We start from the raw sequence: 18,446 nt of genomic DNA on the forward strand, positions 1-18,446 counted from the left end.
ACGAAAAACATAAAAGAAAAAGGAGCGAGATGCAGAAAACACCTTCACTATCCAGCGACGTAGGGCATTTACAGGGCGAGCAGAGGGAGAGGTATTTGCAAAAATTGAGGTTAGCAGGCTTAGAGAACAACGTTTACCTGCTTCCACCAGGATTGTTCACTGACAGCTAAGGTTTGTTCCATTTTCATTTACTTTCGGTCCTCAGGATAAACAAAATGTTATTAAATGTCACTGAAATAACTTCTTAGTCTGTTGAGACATGGCCCGTTATAAGTTTTTCCTTTACTGTATTTACTAGTTTACTGAGCGCGCTCCGGGGCTGGCTGGCGCTAGCTAGCTAGCGTGCTCCAGGGCTGGCTGGCTCAGTAAACTAGTAAATACAGTAAAGGAAAAACTTGAGACTGAAAGGTTTTAACAGTCATCCAAATGACTGAACGTAAACATTGCTACAGTAACATACTAGCTACTATGATGTTGACATTAGCTAGCTTGCCGTTCAAAATGGCGGACACCGGGGCGTCACGTGACCCTGTGACGTCAGGTGAAAAACCTCAATACATAAGTCGGAAGCTGTCAGTGTGTGAGGGGCGCTACAGCACCATAGAGAAGGAGTGCCTGGCCATCAAGTGGGCAGTCCTCGCCCTCCGTTACTACCTGCTGGGACGCCCTTTCTAGTCTGGCTAACGCGACAAAGCTCTACGAGCTATTGGTCTGGCCAAGATATTAAGCCCAACCGTTTCCCAGAGCCCGTGGTTGACCCGCCTCCCTGAAATGCCTCAGTTTGCTACTGGTCGAAGCCAGAAAAGGCTGTGACGAAGCTTAAACCAATCACATCACTCTTTCCTCTGACATATGCGACGCGACGGGGCTAACTGGTAGATTAAACTCTTACCGAAGCCAGTCGGGAGCAAGGCGAAAACGTCCTTCCTTTCAATAAATACCTCCAGGGCTGCTCTTTGCTCCGTTTTCAATGAGAACTTCCCATTGAATGCTTTCAATACAGCATCTATGCGTAATAGATGCGGAAGCGTGAATGAAGCGCTTCCGGCATAGATTCTGTAAACAATCTATGGCTTCCGGTCGCAGTTTTACTACATCAGTGCCTTGAACACGCCTCTACCCAGGGCCGTTGGAGATGCTCAAAGTTGATTGGTTCCCGATTTTTCGGGAGCTTGGAAGAGCTGTAGATAGCTTGCCTGGCCAGACTAAGCTCGCAACAGGCCCTCGTGTTGCGTCACGCTTAGGATGGGCGGGCCCAGGCTATGCCCTTTCACCCTCTGTTCGGACCATGCGCCCCTCCAGTGGCTCCACAGCATGAAGGATGCCAATGCGCGGCTCACCCATTGGTATCTGGCACTCCAACCCTTTAACTTCAAGGTGATCCACAGGCCGGGGGCGCAGATGGTCGTGGCGGACTTCCTCTCCTGTCGAGGGGGGGGGGGGGAGTCGGCTGTGGGCCGGACGGCTGCCCGGCCTGAGTCGGGCGGTGGGGGTATGTGGCAGTGGGGGCGTGGTCAAGCGTCGGTCTGTGACCGGAGGGCGGAGTCAGGGAAGGTAAGTGGCAGAATCACTACACCTGATGTGAATTGACCTGCGTTTGTGTGTCTTCCCAGCAACCACGCCCTATATAAGGAGAGAGAGAGCAGAGAAAGAGCGCTCTCTCCCGAACCAGATGACTTATGTGTGTGTGTGTGTATGCGTGTGACTGGGAGAGTGTACATTTGTCACTGAAAAGTGCAAAAATAAAGAGTTTTGGAAACTCAGTTCTGGCCTGCCGTACTTCTGTGCTCCACCCACCCGTTCAGAGTTCTACAGATGCATATGAAAAACTAGTGATGTCGCTATAGCAACTATCAGCCAGCATACATCACTTCAGCATTCCTACTGGTGGTGCGAATGAAAACAGAAAAAAACAACAACTTGAAGGTATGTAATTCTCAGTATGTAGTTCCCAAGGGGGAAATTCCTCTCAGTCTCTCAAACTGTTTGGTCTGAAATCACCTACTTAGTTTTAGAGGGAATTCAAAATCGACATTCTAGTTGTTTTTTTTTCAGGTCATAGTATTCCAAACACCTGTTTATTGTGTCTAGCATTTTCTGATTTTGACCATAACCTGTTATGAGTATGGATTTACTTCACTACTGAGTACCTATGCCTGTTAGATGACCTTGATTATGAATACTGACTATGCTTATGGTTTAATCTTTTAAACAGCACTAACATATTACTAACTATATTTGTCTGTCTTTTTCTTTAGCAGTTCCTATTTGTAATATTCTCCTCTACCATAAGTCCTTCGCTCACTTGTCTGTCTCTGTACATCTTGCCCTTATTTGCCCTGCTATTCATTCTCATCCTCTCTCTCTCTCTACGTGCTGCAAGCTGACGTGAGGTGAATACTAATTTCATTGAAAGGACAGTCCAGAGAAAGAGCTCAGAATCCAAGACAAGAGATGAACATTCTTTTAAAATCTGACGACATTCTTTTCCCGTCCAAAAATAGATTGTTTCTTTTGATACAGATTGTCTGCTTGAAGACAATCAGTCGGTAACCCCCGATTGGTTAAGGCAAGGTGATGATGGTAAGGAAATCTTCCTCAGATAGGGTTAGGACGAAGTAATCCACGTCAGCTACTATCCATGTTTTTGAGCCTCAGTTCCACTCAAGCTTTCTTTTTTCCCCACCTCAGTGGGTGTCTAGAGACAGATTTCTATCAAGCGGCTTTGTTTGAAGTGCTAAAGAAATAAACTGAAATTGATAAACACTAGTTATTACTGCAAGCTTGTGGGCCTCGGGATGTACATGAACTCCTGATTGTAACGATGTGTGGCACTGGACCATCGTCTGTGATTATAACGTAATCAGCAGATGGCAGCAGTGTGTGGGAAAACACGTCTTCTCACTCTAAGGCTCATAAGCGTTATGAAGCAAGCATCCACCATTCAGCCTGTCATTTCTAATTAGCAGCATTCTTCTCTCTTTACCTGTCATCAATCCTTAACAATCTTTCAACTCAGCACTGACATGAAAGCATGACGAATCATTACTACAACAGAGAATGGAAAATCAAGCTGCCCCCTCAGTCTGAATGCTCGTGTCACCTCGACATCAACATATGCACTGCCAGTGTGTACATGAGCAAATAATTATAGTGAGTGCTGATCTGTCTTGGACACGTGTGTGTATTTGTGTCCCCAATGTTTGTTCAGATACGATGTAGTGAGCAACCTTCCAAGTTCCTGCAGTGTCGTGTGTCTCATTTCAAACTGTACTCACCGTATAGCCTGTATAAACAAATCCCTCTCGACTTCTTGACCATCCTCAGTCCACTATGGACATGTTCCAAATCAGACACCCTAATCTGGGGAAGCCATGACCTAATGGTTTGAGAAGCAGCTTTAGGACCAAAAGGTTGCCGGTTCGATTCCCTGGACCAGCAAGAATAGCTGAACAATTTCAAGAGTGCACTAGATTTTTTCGATGGTTTGGGAGAGAAAATAGTGCACTCGGAAAACACTGCACTAAACAGTGATGAATGTGTGTGCTTTGGGACACGTCCATAGTGGACTGATGATGCTCGTGTCTTCACAGAGTTGTTTATGTGACCCGTATAGAGAACAGGGTGTGTGGGTTGTGACATGGACTGATTATTCCGAGAACTTTGTAATGCTGTTTATGTGGCCCATAGAGTAAATAAAGTATGTGGTTTGGGACAAGTTCACAGCAGTGTGATGTGTAAAGTGAACAATGTGTGCGTTTTGGGATATATTCACAGTGGATTGATCATATCAAAGCCCTTATGATGCTCTCAGTGTGGCCTATGATTTAAAACACATCCACAGTGTACTGATAATAGTGAGATGCTTGTGGTTTCTCATGTAGTGAATAGAGTGCGAGTTGGAACACGTCCACACTGGACTGATGATGGGAAAATGTTTACGATGGTGTATATCCACCAGTACGTTTATGTGGTACATAGTGATTGAGTGTCAGGAACATTAAATAGAGGAAAATTTTCAAAACCTGTTGCACTGAGATGGGGTTGTGTTGGTTCTTGAGCCTGAATTACTGACAGGGTTATTATGGACTGGCGGAGAGCAGTAACAGGGAAAGGGAACTGGGAAGTTGCTGTATTTCAGGAATACAGAATAATTAAGTATATAAAGAAGTGCTTACTGGGAGTGAGGGATCGTGGGTAGTAAGGGTTGTCAGTGATGCCCAACGCTCATTCTCCAGCTCTTCCATGACTTGATTCATGGCGCTCTTTAGCCATGTATCCACAGAAACGCCCACCTGCCTGAGCAGGTCCAGGCGAGCCTCTGCTTTGAGCTTCACTGTCTGGTAGATGGAGAAATAGAATGAACATCAGTACACACATACACACACACAGTGAGAGTTGCTTTAAACCACCATTACAAAAGCATAACCCTTCAACAAGCTTGCAAACAACTATCACCTGCAGTCTTCCGGAAGTTTCCATTCACAGTGAAATTTAGAAGAAAAGGCACACAAAATTATGCTGCCATTTATTTTTAAGAAGCATCTTTAATAATTAATACTAAGTATACTTCCTGCCAGTTCTTGACTGGCAAATGCCGACGATGTCTTGTCTTTGTGACAAGATGACCAACACCCCCCCCCCCCCCCCAAGCTGAACATTCACATGCTGACCTTTCTCTTTCTTTTTTAATTCCTCTTCTCACCAATGGTTATCCATTAGCTCCTAATGGGGCAATTAAATATTCATCGGAAACTAATGGAGGTAGGGAGAACTTATTTTAACTGAAGAAAGAGAAACATTAAAGCAGTTCCTTTCATGGTGCTTCATGGAGAGCTCTCCGTTAGAATTTTCCCTTTAACTGCAGCAATGGTCTTGAGAACATAAATATTGTAACAACATTACGGACTTTGATACAACATTACGCAGAATTCAGCTCGCTAGTTCTCTCCAAGTTTATTTTCAAAATTCTAGCAACTTTTTCCACACTTGGCCTGACTATTCTTGGTAGACTCTAAGCAAGCAACCTAAAAGTTGCATTTCAAAGTACTCTTTTATTCTCATCACAGCTATCATCATACAGAACGAAAGGAAAGATAATTATAATGTAAACATTCCTCACCTACCATGTTATCTACATGTTTTTTTTTTATTTTGTATTATCATCAACCACGGGGGAAGCCATGGCCTAATGGTTAGAGAAACGCTTCGGGATCAAAAGGTCACTGGTTCAGTTCCTTGGATCAGCAAGAATGGCTGAAGTGCCCTTGAGCAAGGCACCTGATGATGTTTGCCCTTTGGGGTCGAAGATGACCATGACTTCAATTTGGTGGGTGGTGGTTGTGGGTCCAGAGGTGACTGATGAGGCCAATTCAGGTTTTGAAAATACACCCACAAGTCAGGCACACGTGGGTAAGTGCTGTAGTGGGGATGGTAATAGTTCAAGCCTTTTTTCTGGGCCTCAGCAATGCATTTCATCTACAGTGCCTTGCAAAAGTATTCATTCCCCTTGGTGTTTGTCCTGTTTTGTTGCATTACAAGCTGGAATTAAAATGGATTTTTTGGGGGGTTAGCACCATTTGATTTACACAACATGCCTACCACTTTAAAGGTGCACATTGCTTTTTTTTTTTTTATTGTGACACAAACAATAATTAAGATGAAAAAACAGAAATCTGGAGTGTGCATACATATTCACCCCCTTTCATATGAAACCCCTAAATAAGAGCTGGTCCAAACAATTCACTTCATAAGTCACATAATTATTGCACACAGGTGGATTAAGATCCACCTGTGTGCAATCAAAGTGTCACATGATCAGTCACATGATGTCTGTATAAAATCAATCTGTTCCGGAAGGACCCTGACTCTGCTACACTAAGCAAGCAACATGAAAACCAAGGAGCACTCCAAACAGGTCAGAGACAAAGTTGTGGAGAAATATAGATCAGGGTTGGCTCATAAAAAATATCCCAAACTTTGAATATCTCAGGGGGCAGCATTAAATCCATTATAGCAAAATGGAAAGAATATGGCACCACTACAAACCTGACAAGAGAAAGCCGCCCACCAAAATTCACAGACCAGGCAAGGAGGGCATTAATCAGAGATGCAACAAAGACACCAACAATAACGCTGAAGGAGCTGCAGAGATCCACAGTGGAGATTAGGAGTATCTGTCCATAGGACCACTTTAAGCCATACACGCCACAGACTGGGGCTTTATGGAAGAATGGCCAGAAAAAGTCATTGCTTAAAAAAAATCACGTTTGCAGTTTGCCCAACAGCATGTGGCAGACTCCCCAAACACATGGAAGAAGATTCTCTGGTCAAATGAGACAAAAATTGAACTTTTTGGCCATCATGGGAAATTCCATGTGTGGCACAAGCCCAACACCCTGAGAACACCATCCCTACAATGAAGCATGGTGGTGGCAGCATCATGCTATGGGGATGTTTTTCATCTGCAAGGACAGGAAAGCTGGTCAGGACTGAAGGAAAGATGGATGGCACTAAATATAGGGCAATTCTGGAGGAAAATCTGTTTGAGTCAGCCAGAGGTTTGAGACTGGGATGAAGGTTCACGGTCTAGCAGAACAATGACCCTAAGCATACTGCTAAAGCTACACTGGAGTGGTTTAAAGGGAAACATTTAAATGTCTTGGAATGGCCTAGTCAAAGCCCAGACCTCAAGCCAATTGAGAATCTGTGGCATAGCTTGAAGATTGCTGTACACCAACGCAACCCATCTAACTTGAAGGAGTTGGAGCAGTTTTGCCTTAAGGAATGGGCAAAAATCCCAGTGGCTAGATGTGCTAAGCTAATAGAGACATACCCCAAGAGACTTGTAGCTGTAATTGTAGCAAAAGGTGGCTCTATAAAGTACTGACTGGGGGGGACGACACTTATGCACACTCCAGATTTCTGTTTTTTCATCTTAATTATTGTTTGTCTCACAATAAAAAACAAACAAACAAACAAACAAACAAAAAAACAATGTGCACCTTTAAAGTGGTAGGCATGTTGTGTAAATCAAATGGTGCTAACCCCCCAAAAAATTCATTTTAATTCCAACAAAACAGAACAAACACCAAGGGGGATGAATACTTTTGCAAGGCACTGTATTGTGGGAGCATAAGCACTAATCAACGTTGTGTCATCAGGTGATCACTGATGCCCTCCATGAGTTTGGTACGTTTCTGGGCGATGTGGGACTTTACAGCAAATCACTTGCCTCTCACCATTCAGTGCTGCTACTACCACTCCAGAAGAAGGTATAACCACCACCACGTTCCATGAGCTGACCCTTGTCTGCTAGACATGTTTCACTGAGGGCAGCTATATCCACAACATACCTAACCTCCATCTGTTCCCTAGGCTGCTTTGGGTATGTTGTACATTGATTTGGTTAAGAGCGTTTGCTAAATGCCATTTATGCAATGTAATAAACCAATTCCTGTTTTAATCAGGTGCCATTAACAAGGGTGTCCTTCAATAATTTTGCTTTCCTGCACTGTCCTGCTTTACCAACTTTGTCTAATATATTATTACAGTGCTGCTTGCATCACTAGTTAAACACCCAAATAATTGGTGACTGGAACTGGAATATTAGTGTTCAGATGTTGCTGAATGACACCCAATATTTATTTCTCTCCAATTAATAATTTATGTGACTTTATGTAGCTAGGCACATTCAGTAGCAAGCTAGCTACAATTAGTTAAGCAGAATGAGAACTTCACCAATCAGAGATGTTCGGTATAGGTAGCTGGACTCTTCCAGTGATGCAGGAAAGTGTGGAAACTAAAAATGTTTATGGAACTACAAAGATTCCTGAGTTCCAGAACCCCCCACCCCCACCACGACCTCCAAATCCTTACCTCAGCTTTACGAATGTGTTCTCTGGCCTCCTCTATTTTGAACTCAAGGTCATTGCGGCTCTGTTCTGTGGGAGGAGAGCCCTGTCTCTCACACTCCTCCAGCGTCTGCAAATACAAACCCATTACTGATGGTCAATACGCATCGCCTACCAGCCATGCACTCAGCGTTGACCTCTGCAGATGTGGCGCTTCAAACGGAAACAATTTGGAACTGTAACTGAGCTTCTACCCACCAACGTATGGCTTTCCATGTCACTATAAGTAAACAGTATCCCAAGTAGGCAGGAAATCACCCAATTGGCTTACAAATGGCTAATGCTTGCTTTGACTCTACATTACAAGGGTACTTCAAAAAGTTCTCGGCCTCACCCAGAAACAAGGTGCATAACTCCCATTTTGGGGAGTAACTGTAGACTATAAAGCCTTCTATCACTGTCCACAAAAACTCAAATGTATATCGTCATTTCTTTGAAGGTGATGCCCTTTGAAAATCAGTAGGTGAGAGGGAAACCAAAAAATGGACAAGAAAGAAGCCAGAGCTGTGATCAAGTACCTGCATAAAAAGGGAATGACCCCAAGGAAATCCATGAAAACATGGTCAACACACTTGCTGAGGACTCCCCTTGCTATTCTACCATAAGTAAGTGGATTGCTGATTTCAAGCAGGGCATGAAGGCTACCGAAGATGACCCACGGTTAGGACGCCCAAAATCAGCAACCACAGACGATCAAGTGGAGGCCATTTGCTGCATGGTCATGAATGATAGATGATGTGCAACTGTCGAACATATAGCAGAAACCATGGACATCCGTTTTGGCTCCGTTTAAGCTATTTTGACTGACATCTTGGGGATGAGCAAACTGTCTGCAAATACTGACACCAGATCAAAAGCTGAACAGCCTAGAAATTTCAAGGACACTTTTGATTCATTTTCAGGCTGATCCAGCCAAATTCTTGAGGAGATTTGTGACCCAGGATAAGAAATGGGTTCACTACTTTGATCCTGAATCAAAGGAAACAATTGAAACACACCAGTTCTCCACCTCTCAAAAAGTTCAAGCAAGTGGCATCTGTCAGCAAAATGATGGCTTCTGTGTTTTGGGACACTGAGGCTCATGACTGACTTCTTGCAAAAGGGTCAAACCATTAATAGGGACTACTTGCATCAGAATTGCGATGACTAAAAGAAGCAATCAAAGAAGAAAGGAGAGGAAAGCTTCGAGCTGGCATGCTGTTGCTCCAGGACAATGCGCCTGTCCACACAGCACAGGTGGCAGTGGCAGAAGCAGCCAAATGAGGCTTTGAATTGCCCCATGCACCTTACTCACCCAACCAGGCACTGTCTGACTTCTATCCATTTCCCAAACTGAAATCCCACTTGCATAGATGCCATTTTCAGAGTGATGATGAAGTCATCCATGCTGTTGAGGAGGATCTGGAGGCTCAAGATGTGACCTTCTTCCAAGAACGGAGGGCGAAGCTTGAACATCAGTGGACCAAGTGTGTTGAAGTTAAAGGAGACTATGTTGAAAAGTAATGCAAGAACAATCTTCTGCAATGTTTTCTGGGTGAGGCTGAGAACTTTCTGAAGTACCCTCATAGTAAGAATGAGCAATGAGTCAATAAGAACCTATAAAGGGCTTTTCATAATATGGAAAATAATGCCTTGTGGAAAAATAACAGTATCTGGCCACTCCCCTTTTTTAAGATTACAACAACCCGTGTTTGGACATTAATTGCAGGGAAAAATCAATCACCTGCTGATTGATTTTCACAGAATACATAAAGCGATGAAAGACCAAAAGGTTTTGCTTTTCAGTGTAGCATGCTATCGTGATTTTCTCCCTTAAATAAAATTGCACAATAAAATGCTATGATGTGGATTGCTTTTAAAGGTAGACAACATTCACTTCTTGATGTAATTCAGCATTTAATTCTTAAAAGAGCATTAGCCTGCTGATTGATTTTCACTACAGAGATCAAGAAAAGTAAGCGCAACAAGGGATTTGCTTTTCAGTGTAGCACGCTGTCAGCCAGTCACGAATGAAAAGCAATACCATTTGTGTTTTATCACTTTTTTTTGTGTATAATACAGTATATCACACACTAATATAACTGCTTTTTACTCTAGCACAGTATATTCTCCATAATAATAGTGTACAATAATATAATGTGCATGTGCGTCTCACCCGCTTATAGTGGATGATGTTTTTGTGCTCTCGGGCTACACGTGTCGCCCACTTCCTGGCCTCTTTATTGAGGCTGTGCTCCTCTGTGGTGCCGGTCTCCGACTCCAGTTGCCGGCTCTGTGATACACACACACAAAAAAAAAATTAACCGTTTTTGTCCCATCAAAAGGTCATGCCAGTTCCATAAGCAGATCCTACACAATGACTAAATTCCCTTTCCTCACTGTTCCAGAACAAATGACGACCAGGACCAAGAGAATTCATCACAAGGAACATGTAGGAATGAAGCAAACAGACATGCAGAGAGACAGACCATCATCAAGACCACATGTGATGTCTGGGCATTCTTTAAAACCACTTGGACCAGCAATGTTCAATGTTAGCTGTCTGTTTTAAAGCTTTAAATGCCAGATACTATCCATAATTTCCCATCTCTGCAGAATGCTCGCAAGGCCACCCTCAGTTACATTTATTTCCAAAATCCCAGAAATAAATGCAAGCAAAAGTGCACTATTAAGCTAGGAGCTGCAAACAGTAAAGTTTGGACTGCAGCTAATACTCTGGTAGAAAGTAATTACTGAGTGGCTTTAAAACAGACTGGTTAATTGAATATCTTTTTTTTTATTTTTATTTTGATCGTATGTCTGGCAGCCTGGGAAATTATGATATAGAACAGAATAGTAGAGAATTATCTTTCATGTCATTGCACATGTACAATGAAACTAGGTTTGCAACTTCAGCAATGAAGTCACATTATAGGCAGTAAATAATGTAAACAGTTTTGGCGGTAATAGTGCAACAACTCAAATTTACAAATCAGCAACACTGGCAACTAATCAACGGTGGCATAAAGATAAATAAACAGCATCAATTTGAGGAGTGCAGAGTTGCTGCCATCTTGGCTGTTAACCTACTATTACATAATGGGAAAGCCATGGCCTGAGGGTTAGAGAAGCAGCTTTGGGACCAAAAGGTTGCTGGTCCGATTCCCTGGAAAAGCAGGAATGGCTGAAGTGTCCTAGAGCAAGGCACCTAAACCCCAACTGCTCCTCAGGCTGCTTTGGGTATGTTGTTCTGGATGAAGGGGTCTGCTAAATGCCTATAATGTAATTTTACTTTTGTGTGTGTGTGTGTATATATATATATATATATATATATATATATATATATATATATATATATATATATATATATTTGATGAAAACTACAGACTATCCTGATATAATGTTTCTCTTTTTCATGCATCTCAATCAGAATGAATGTATTAGCATTTAAAATGAAAATGGAGACAATAAATCATCACTTTGATTACAGCATGATCAATACCAGTCTTTGTCTTATTGCCTGAAGTAAAACTCACTCGCTGGGATTTAAACTCATATTCAGATTACTTCGGTTTATGTTCATTTCGCTGTGCACATAGCTTTACCAATTCTATTCACTTCAATTTCAGTTGTATAGTGCTTTTACCAGTAGACATTGTCACAAAGTAGCTTGACAGAAATATATACATTCTGGATGTAAATTTTCAACACATGAATTTACAAGTTTATCCTGAATGAGCAAGCCTGAGGTGATGGTGACAAGGAAAAACTCCCTGAGACATCATGAGAAAGAAATCTTGAGAGGAACCAGACTCAAAAGGGAACTCATCCTCATTTGGGTAATAACAGATAGTGTGATTATAAATAACTTGCTCCTATAACTGTGTTCTACATGGTCAAAAAGTGCAATTGTGTAACCAGTAAATTCATTATAGTTTTGACATGACGTTTAAAGTTATCACCTGTTCGTGGTAACTGCAGTCCTAAGCCATCGTAGCAAAACTGTTTGTATTAATTGTCAAAAGCCATCTTCTAAGTGTATCTTTAGGCTGTTCATATGCATGAAGGAGTGAAGTGATGAGCACTCCAGCCAGAAGTAGTGAAAACTTAACAGCTTTCCCAGACCAATACACATATATTCAAATGTTCGGGGCAGTATCTGATAGAATATCCTCTACTGTCTCCAGTCCATCCTGGCACCTACACACTTCCTAGTATAATGACTTAAGTGCAGATCATCAGAAACCTCACACTCTGACACATGCATGAATGACAGGACACACAATAAGCAAGGCTCTGCTTCAATAAGACTTCCTGTTAAAGTGTATGTGAGCACGTATTCCAAACGGAGAGATATTAAATGTCTGGATGAGGATCAATGCAAACTGCATTGAACAGTCTAACAGCAGCAGAGAACCCAACATTAGTCACAGGACACAGGAAGCAAAAAGTGCTGACATCATCAGATAGTGCGAAAGACATCTGAAGACAAACACAGTGGACGCATTTTAAATGATTCTTTTTTTCTGTTTTTTTTTCCCCCCCTTAGTGTCTGTTGTGTGAGCTTTGCGATTAATCTCAGGTCAGAAAAGCACTTTTTGGAGATATTTTTAATTGCTATTCAAAAACATGCCCCAAAACTTTCACCTGGCAGTGTATGTGCTTTATATAGTACGTATTACAGTAATACACTGCTGTGCAGAGGACTTTACAGGTCTTAATGCTGTAAAGAAATGCTGCCTTGAAAAATAATCCAAAGGACCAAGTGGCCAGCCATGATGCCATGGAGCCCATCTCAACCACCAAGGCTGCAGTCGAGGCTACTTTGAATGTCTGACCATCTATCTTGGCAGCAAACAACCTCATTGATGGCAGGTACAAGTCAATATTTGGTGTGACCAGCCTTTGCCTTTAAAAATGTAACAGTAGTCTGAGATACACTGCAGTTTTATAAGGAACTTGGCTGGTTAGTATTTGTAAGCATGTTGAAGAAACTGCCACAGCTTTCTGGAGACTTTGTCACAGTTGTTTCTGTATTTTGAAGGTAAAACCTGATAGCCACATTCATATTTTGTCTGAAAAGTGGTCTGTCAATATTTTCAGGAAATGTACAAAATTTTCTGTAACAGTGAAGTTTGGTTGGAAAATTAATGTTTGGAAATCTTTTTTTTTTTTTTAATTGCGCCATAATGCACAAGTCAGGAAATAAACAACTGAGACAAAATGTGTATTTTGTTTCATTATGGTGCCAATACTTTTGCACAGTGCTGTATATGTACCAAAATTTATAATTGTAGCCAGAGATCTGAGCAGCTTAACATCCTAAACTGCGTGAATGTCATTGGAAGATCATGGGGGCGTGCTGTGCAATTGTTTAAACATAACTACTGGGTAGAACTAACTGAAAATTGATGAAAATTGGGTAAAAAAAACTAAATACTGAATCCCAACCACCAGTACTTTTGTAAAAAAATTTTTGTCTTTTCAGTCAAACAGGATTAACTAGAAGGGAATTTGGTAGAATCTCTGCCAAGCTACATATTCGGATCCGCGTCAAAATCTAATCAAATTGTTCCTTGGCCCATGACCCACCTTTTCTCAAAATTTCATCAAAATCCAGTCACTACTTTTTGAGTTACATTGGGAAAAATAAAAACTCTAACAAAGTTGGGGGAAGTAATAAAACTAAAACCCATATATTTTCAAACCCTTAAAATCTTTAATGAATAAAATGTTTGAAATTGAAACAAACAGTTGACTAATTACTGAGGCATTAATCTATCAACTGTTCTTAATCTTAAACTGCTCACTTAAATAAATGAATAATCTAAATCTGAACAAATTACATGCCATATTATTGCTATGAAATTGAGCTTGTGACTGAACAAAGCCAAAAAATTAAGCAAATTTTTTGTATATTTATGTTATGCAACACTTTGAATGAACCATGGCACATCAATCTTTATTAATGAATGTGATCTTCTGTGGCATCCAAGATTGATATTATAATTAAAAGAGACCTGACCTTGTGTTTTACTTTCACTCTGGTTTATGGCTTCCTACATTATCTGTAATGCCATTCGACTATCTGCTGACTGTGGTGCAATAGGATTTACACCTTGCTTCATCTCTATCTAAAGAGAGCACTGAAACAGCACTTTAATCGTTTAGTATATCCAGCTCCCTCACTTCCTTATCTGTACACTTTACTTCCAGAGCTTCCATGGCCATCGACGCCATCGTGTTGTCACCTTGTAGACTGCACTGCATTTGACGCCATCGTTTGTTGTCTACGACTATGTTGGATTTCTCATTAATATGACATTGAATGTCACTATAACTGTGCTAACAATAGCAATGTCCAATGCTAAAAACAAAACAAAAACAGCAGCAACTAGCAAATTATTAGAATCGTTAACATCAGAAATATTTCAGTATAAATTTATTGAATCTGTTAATGAGCGTGCAAAGAAAGTTGAGAGTGATTTATAAAGAATAATTGCATGAATGGCTTTTGGTAGCCATCAGCAAGCTTCTGGCAGAATTCTTGTTGGATATTTAACCACTGTTCTTGGTAGAATTGGTCGAGTTCAGTGTGTGAACAACAAATGTCTAAAATGGAAAAAAAAAATTTGCTGCTGGAATATTAAGTCATAATTTTAAGAGATGAGATCAGTTTGAGATACTAAGACAATCTTGATAAAGCTAATCAGTGGTATAATTTTGTCTTTTGTACATAGAATTCCTGCTTGCTCACGGGACTTTCGGGCTGTTATAAATCACACTGCAAGTGCTAAATGAATCGATGTGCATCAACACCACTTTGTATTTTACTTGTTTGAAGTAAAGCAAAGCAAATTCCTTAAGGCAAAGAAGCAAAAATCGGATAAGATGTGCTATCTTGCTCCTTTAAGTAGAGCCTGTAGATCAATAAGCTTGCACATTTTTGTGGGCGTTATTAAGCTTTACACAAGCAAACCTTCAGTAAATCAGTGTGACCTGTGTGTATGTAGAAATAGACATTTGAAATAGTGATGGTGTTTAGCTCAGTGCAGCATCCAGTGTTTTTTCAAAACACACACAGAATACACTTCTCTGGCAAACCTGCTACTATCATGTCCATTTTTATCTAAAACATGCAATGGAAATGAGTGTATTTTCTTGCAGTATAGACTAAGTGCACCGTTGCATTATGGGAGTTTGTTAGCTGTGTATCACTCTACCTGGGCCAAGGTCATTCTCATCACACTGACCGCCGATGGCTCAATGTCCACCAACTGCTGCACAGAGCTCAGAGTCTGAGCCAGGAGTGCGCACACACACACAGACAGCAAATGGAAACAAAGTTAGGAGGAGAAAGAAGGAGGTTAGTGGCAGGAAGTTAGTGTCAAGTTATCAGATCGTAAAATTTAGTACAGGTCAAGTCTAAGAGCAGAGCAGCCCTACAACAGCAAATATACAGTCCATAGTGCAAAACAAAAAAGGAAAGAACTAAAGATCAGAAAAAAATTGAATGTCAGAGTTAAGAGAGCTGACAGTGTTGCAGGGAATGAGAGGAGGAGAGTAAGAGACAATGAAAGGCTGATCGAGAGATTGAAGGATGGGCTGAGAGATAGATGGAAAGAACTACAGAGAGGAAGACTTAATATGCTAGAGACAGAGGCAACATACAGGAGAGAAAACGGTTATTCACCGAACGTTACAATGAGAGAGAGAAAACGGTGAATACGAGCGTTAGAATGAGAGAGAAACAGAATGAGAGAGAGTGAAAGAGGTACAATAATGAGAAAGTATGAGAAGTTAAATTTAAGGAATTGAGAGCAGAAATGTGAGAAACAAAAAGAAAATGTAATGAGAGCGAGAACAATAGAATGAGGGGGTGTACGTGAGAAATAAATAGATTAAGACATACAGGGAAAAAAGGTGAGAGGAATTTAGAATTTAGTAGACTGGACAGTGAGAAGGAGAAAATGAATAAAAGAGAGGGAGCAACTGTTAAAGAACAGAAAGACAAAGGGAGACAGAAAGAGTGAGAGGTGAGAGAGGGAGATGGAGCGGAAAAAAATAGAGAACGAATAAGTGAGAAGGAGTGTCTGTAAGAGGGAGATAAGTAAGAAAAATAGAATAACAGAAAGGATGTGAGGCACAAGAGATTGAGAGAATAAGGAAGAGTCAAAGTAGGAAAGAGAGAAAAAGGGCAAGTGGATATGTATAAAGAGACTATTTTAGCTGTGAGAAAGGACAAAATGTCAATGTTAATACCATGTGGATGAATATATTCTTGGAAAAAGAAGCATGTGGATGAACAAGCTTTATTCTAAGCTAGAGAGAGAGATATTAAACAGAGCTGTTGCTGTTTAGTCACGCGAGTGTTTCCGACACATCCGGAAGTGTCTGCTGCATAGGGTAAATATAGAGTGTGAGGATGAGACTGCTAACAGAGTGCGTATGAGTGCATGTGTGTGTGTGTGAGAGAGAGTTTTTTTCTTCAAAGGTGTGGCATGATGCTGAGGTGGATAGGTGTGATGCTCATGGGTGACAGAGATAAAACCAAAATAAAATGCAGTGTAAAAATGTGTCTGTTTTCAGAAAAAGCAAAAATAGCAGGTTTTAATTTTCCTGTCAGATACAACGTCTCACGTCTCCCCTCTTTGTTATTCTCTCACAGGGTCCAGGTTCAATCCCATACTGTCTTAATGGAGCTTTGGATGCTCTCACCATGCATGCATGACCTCCAGGTCTTCTGGTTTCCCCTGGTTGTGTGTATGCATGTGCATGTGTATACACACACACACACACACACACACACACACACACACACATATATATATATATATATATATATATATATATATATATATATATATATATATATAGGGCCCTGAGATGAACTGGTGTTCCAGTGACACACAGTGCTCCTGGGATTGGCTCTGGATTCACCACAACCCTGACCAGGAGAAAGATGTTACCTGCAGATGAATGAATGAATGAATGAATATGACGTCCACTTTTATTCTCAGCCTTTGTTTCTTTTCCATATAAATGCTATTAATGGCTGTAGCTCATCTGTTGTCATGCTCAATTTGTCAGCCCTTGTCAACACTGTCCATCAATACAAAGGGACCAGAGAACCAGATATTATTTGACAAAGCACTGTTTCTGGAGGAAGCAGGAGAGCAGAAATCCCAGAGCTGGGCTGCATCTGAATGTGCATACCTTGATGCTATTAGTACGCAAAAAACAGTATGTAGGGTGTCCGAATACTCAGTAAGCATTTAATCGTAGTTGAATGGTATTCAGATGATCTACTACATGCAAATGTACCACACTACACTATCTCATAATTTAGCTGGAGGCTCCGAATAACTGAAGAAGAATTCCGCTGGGAAAAACAGAAGACGGCCATACGAAGTGATGTTCAAATGGATCAGGAATTGTTTAAATATTTCTGCCATTGTTGAAATATATAGATTTCAATTTCACTGCATACATGGGTATCTGTGAACATCTGGGTCAGAGGACAGACAAGATGGTGGCGAAGTATGTCCGAATTGTGTCCTTACTACTCGCTCACATATTATAGTTATGATCAGTTTTGTAGGTACCTTTGTTAGTACATACTGAATTCAGATGCAGCCCTGGTCTTTTACAAAAGCAAAATGAAAACAAATTCATGTACTGTACATCGTACAATACATTATCTGTTTTGTGTGTCTTTGTGTATGTCTCTCACTGTGTCACTGTCACACGGTTGGAACTGAAAGTCCTGTGCTTTGTGGAAAATGGGATTCTCCTGCAGGAACAGCTGCTGATTGAAGTCCTGCCCCACCTGGATCAGAGATATACAATCAGTTAGTGTGTGTATGCAGTAGGGCTATCAGAGTAAGTTTGACTATTTAAATTTAAATGTTTAATATTGACCCTTCTAATTTTAGTAGCTTAACATGTCTACTGACACATGATTCCTAAAATCTTTGCCCAAATGAACTTTGTCACATTAGCTACATTTACATGGACCCTAATAATCTGTCAATAATCAGATTCAAGCTCGATACCCATTCCAATTTGGAATTTAATCGGATTGAAAGAAGTGGTGTAGACCTCTGATAATCTGTTTGATAGTAAAACATTAGCCATGTAAACACTCAATTGGATTGCCTTCTCCATCTGTAACCTGCATATGTGCAGTACGCCTTTGTGACATGACAACATCGTGACATTTTACAGATGGGAAAAACATGTCCATCTTTACAGAAAACAGTAAGCCAGCGGGATTGTCCACCTGTAAGAAATTGAATTCTGTATGTACACTTGTGACATAAAAACATGGACATCTATCCAAATGCTTGCATGTAAACGGTATGCTCGGAATTGCCGACTGGAATGAATTGTTTCTGAACGTTAAAAAATGTGTGTATGTAAATGTAGCTATTGTTTCAAAATGATGAAAATCATTCCCAAAAAGCAATATTACATGTCAGTAGATAACAGTTTCCAACAGGTGTTGTGTTAATGGAAGTTACGACTGTTCTGTGACTGAATACTAAATGTCAT

At 40.8% G+C, this 18,446-nt stretch overlaps 1 protein-coding gene across 2 annotated transcripts in view; it reads right to left on the reverse strand.

Moving 5' to 3' along the window:
* The window catches only part of LOC132887821 (F-BAR and double SH3 domains protein 2), a 384,178-nt gene that overhangs the window by 53,023 nt on the left and 312,709 nt on the right, over nucleotides 1–18,446 (reverse strand). For both annotated transcript variants that reach the window (XM_060923484.1, XM_060923483.1), the window contains exons 10-13: nucleotides 17,626–17,721; nucleotides 10,069–10,185; nucleotides 7,879–7,983; nucleotides 4,179–4,340 (exon numbers count right to left, since the gene is read on the reverse strand). In XM_060923484.1, the coding sequence (XP_060779467.1) occupies nucleotides 4,179–4,340; nucleotides 7,879–7,983; nucleotides 10,069–10,185; nucleotides 17,626–17,721 (480 nt within the window). The remainder of the gene's footprint in view (nucleotides 1–4,178; nucleotides 4,341–7,878; nucleotides 7,984–10,068; nucleotides 10,186–17,625; nucleotides 17,722–18,446) is intronic.

This window comes from Neoarius graeffei, chromosome 6 (assembly GCF_027579695.1).
Source record: "Neoarius graeffei isolate fNeoGra1 chromosome 6, fNeoGra1.pri, whole genome shotgun sequence".
Lineage (NCBI taxonomy): Eukaryota > Metazoa > Chordata > Actinopteri > Siluriformes > Ariidae > Neoarius > Neoarius graeffei.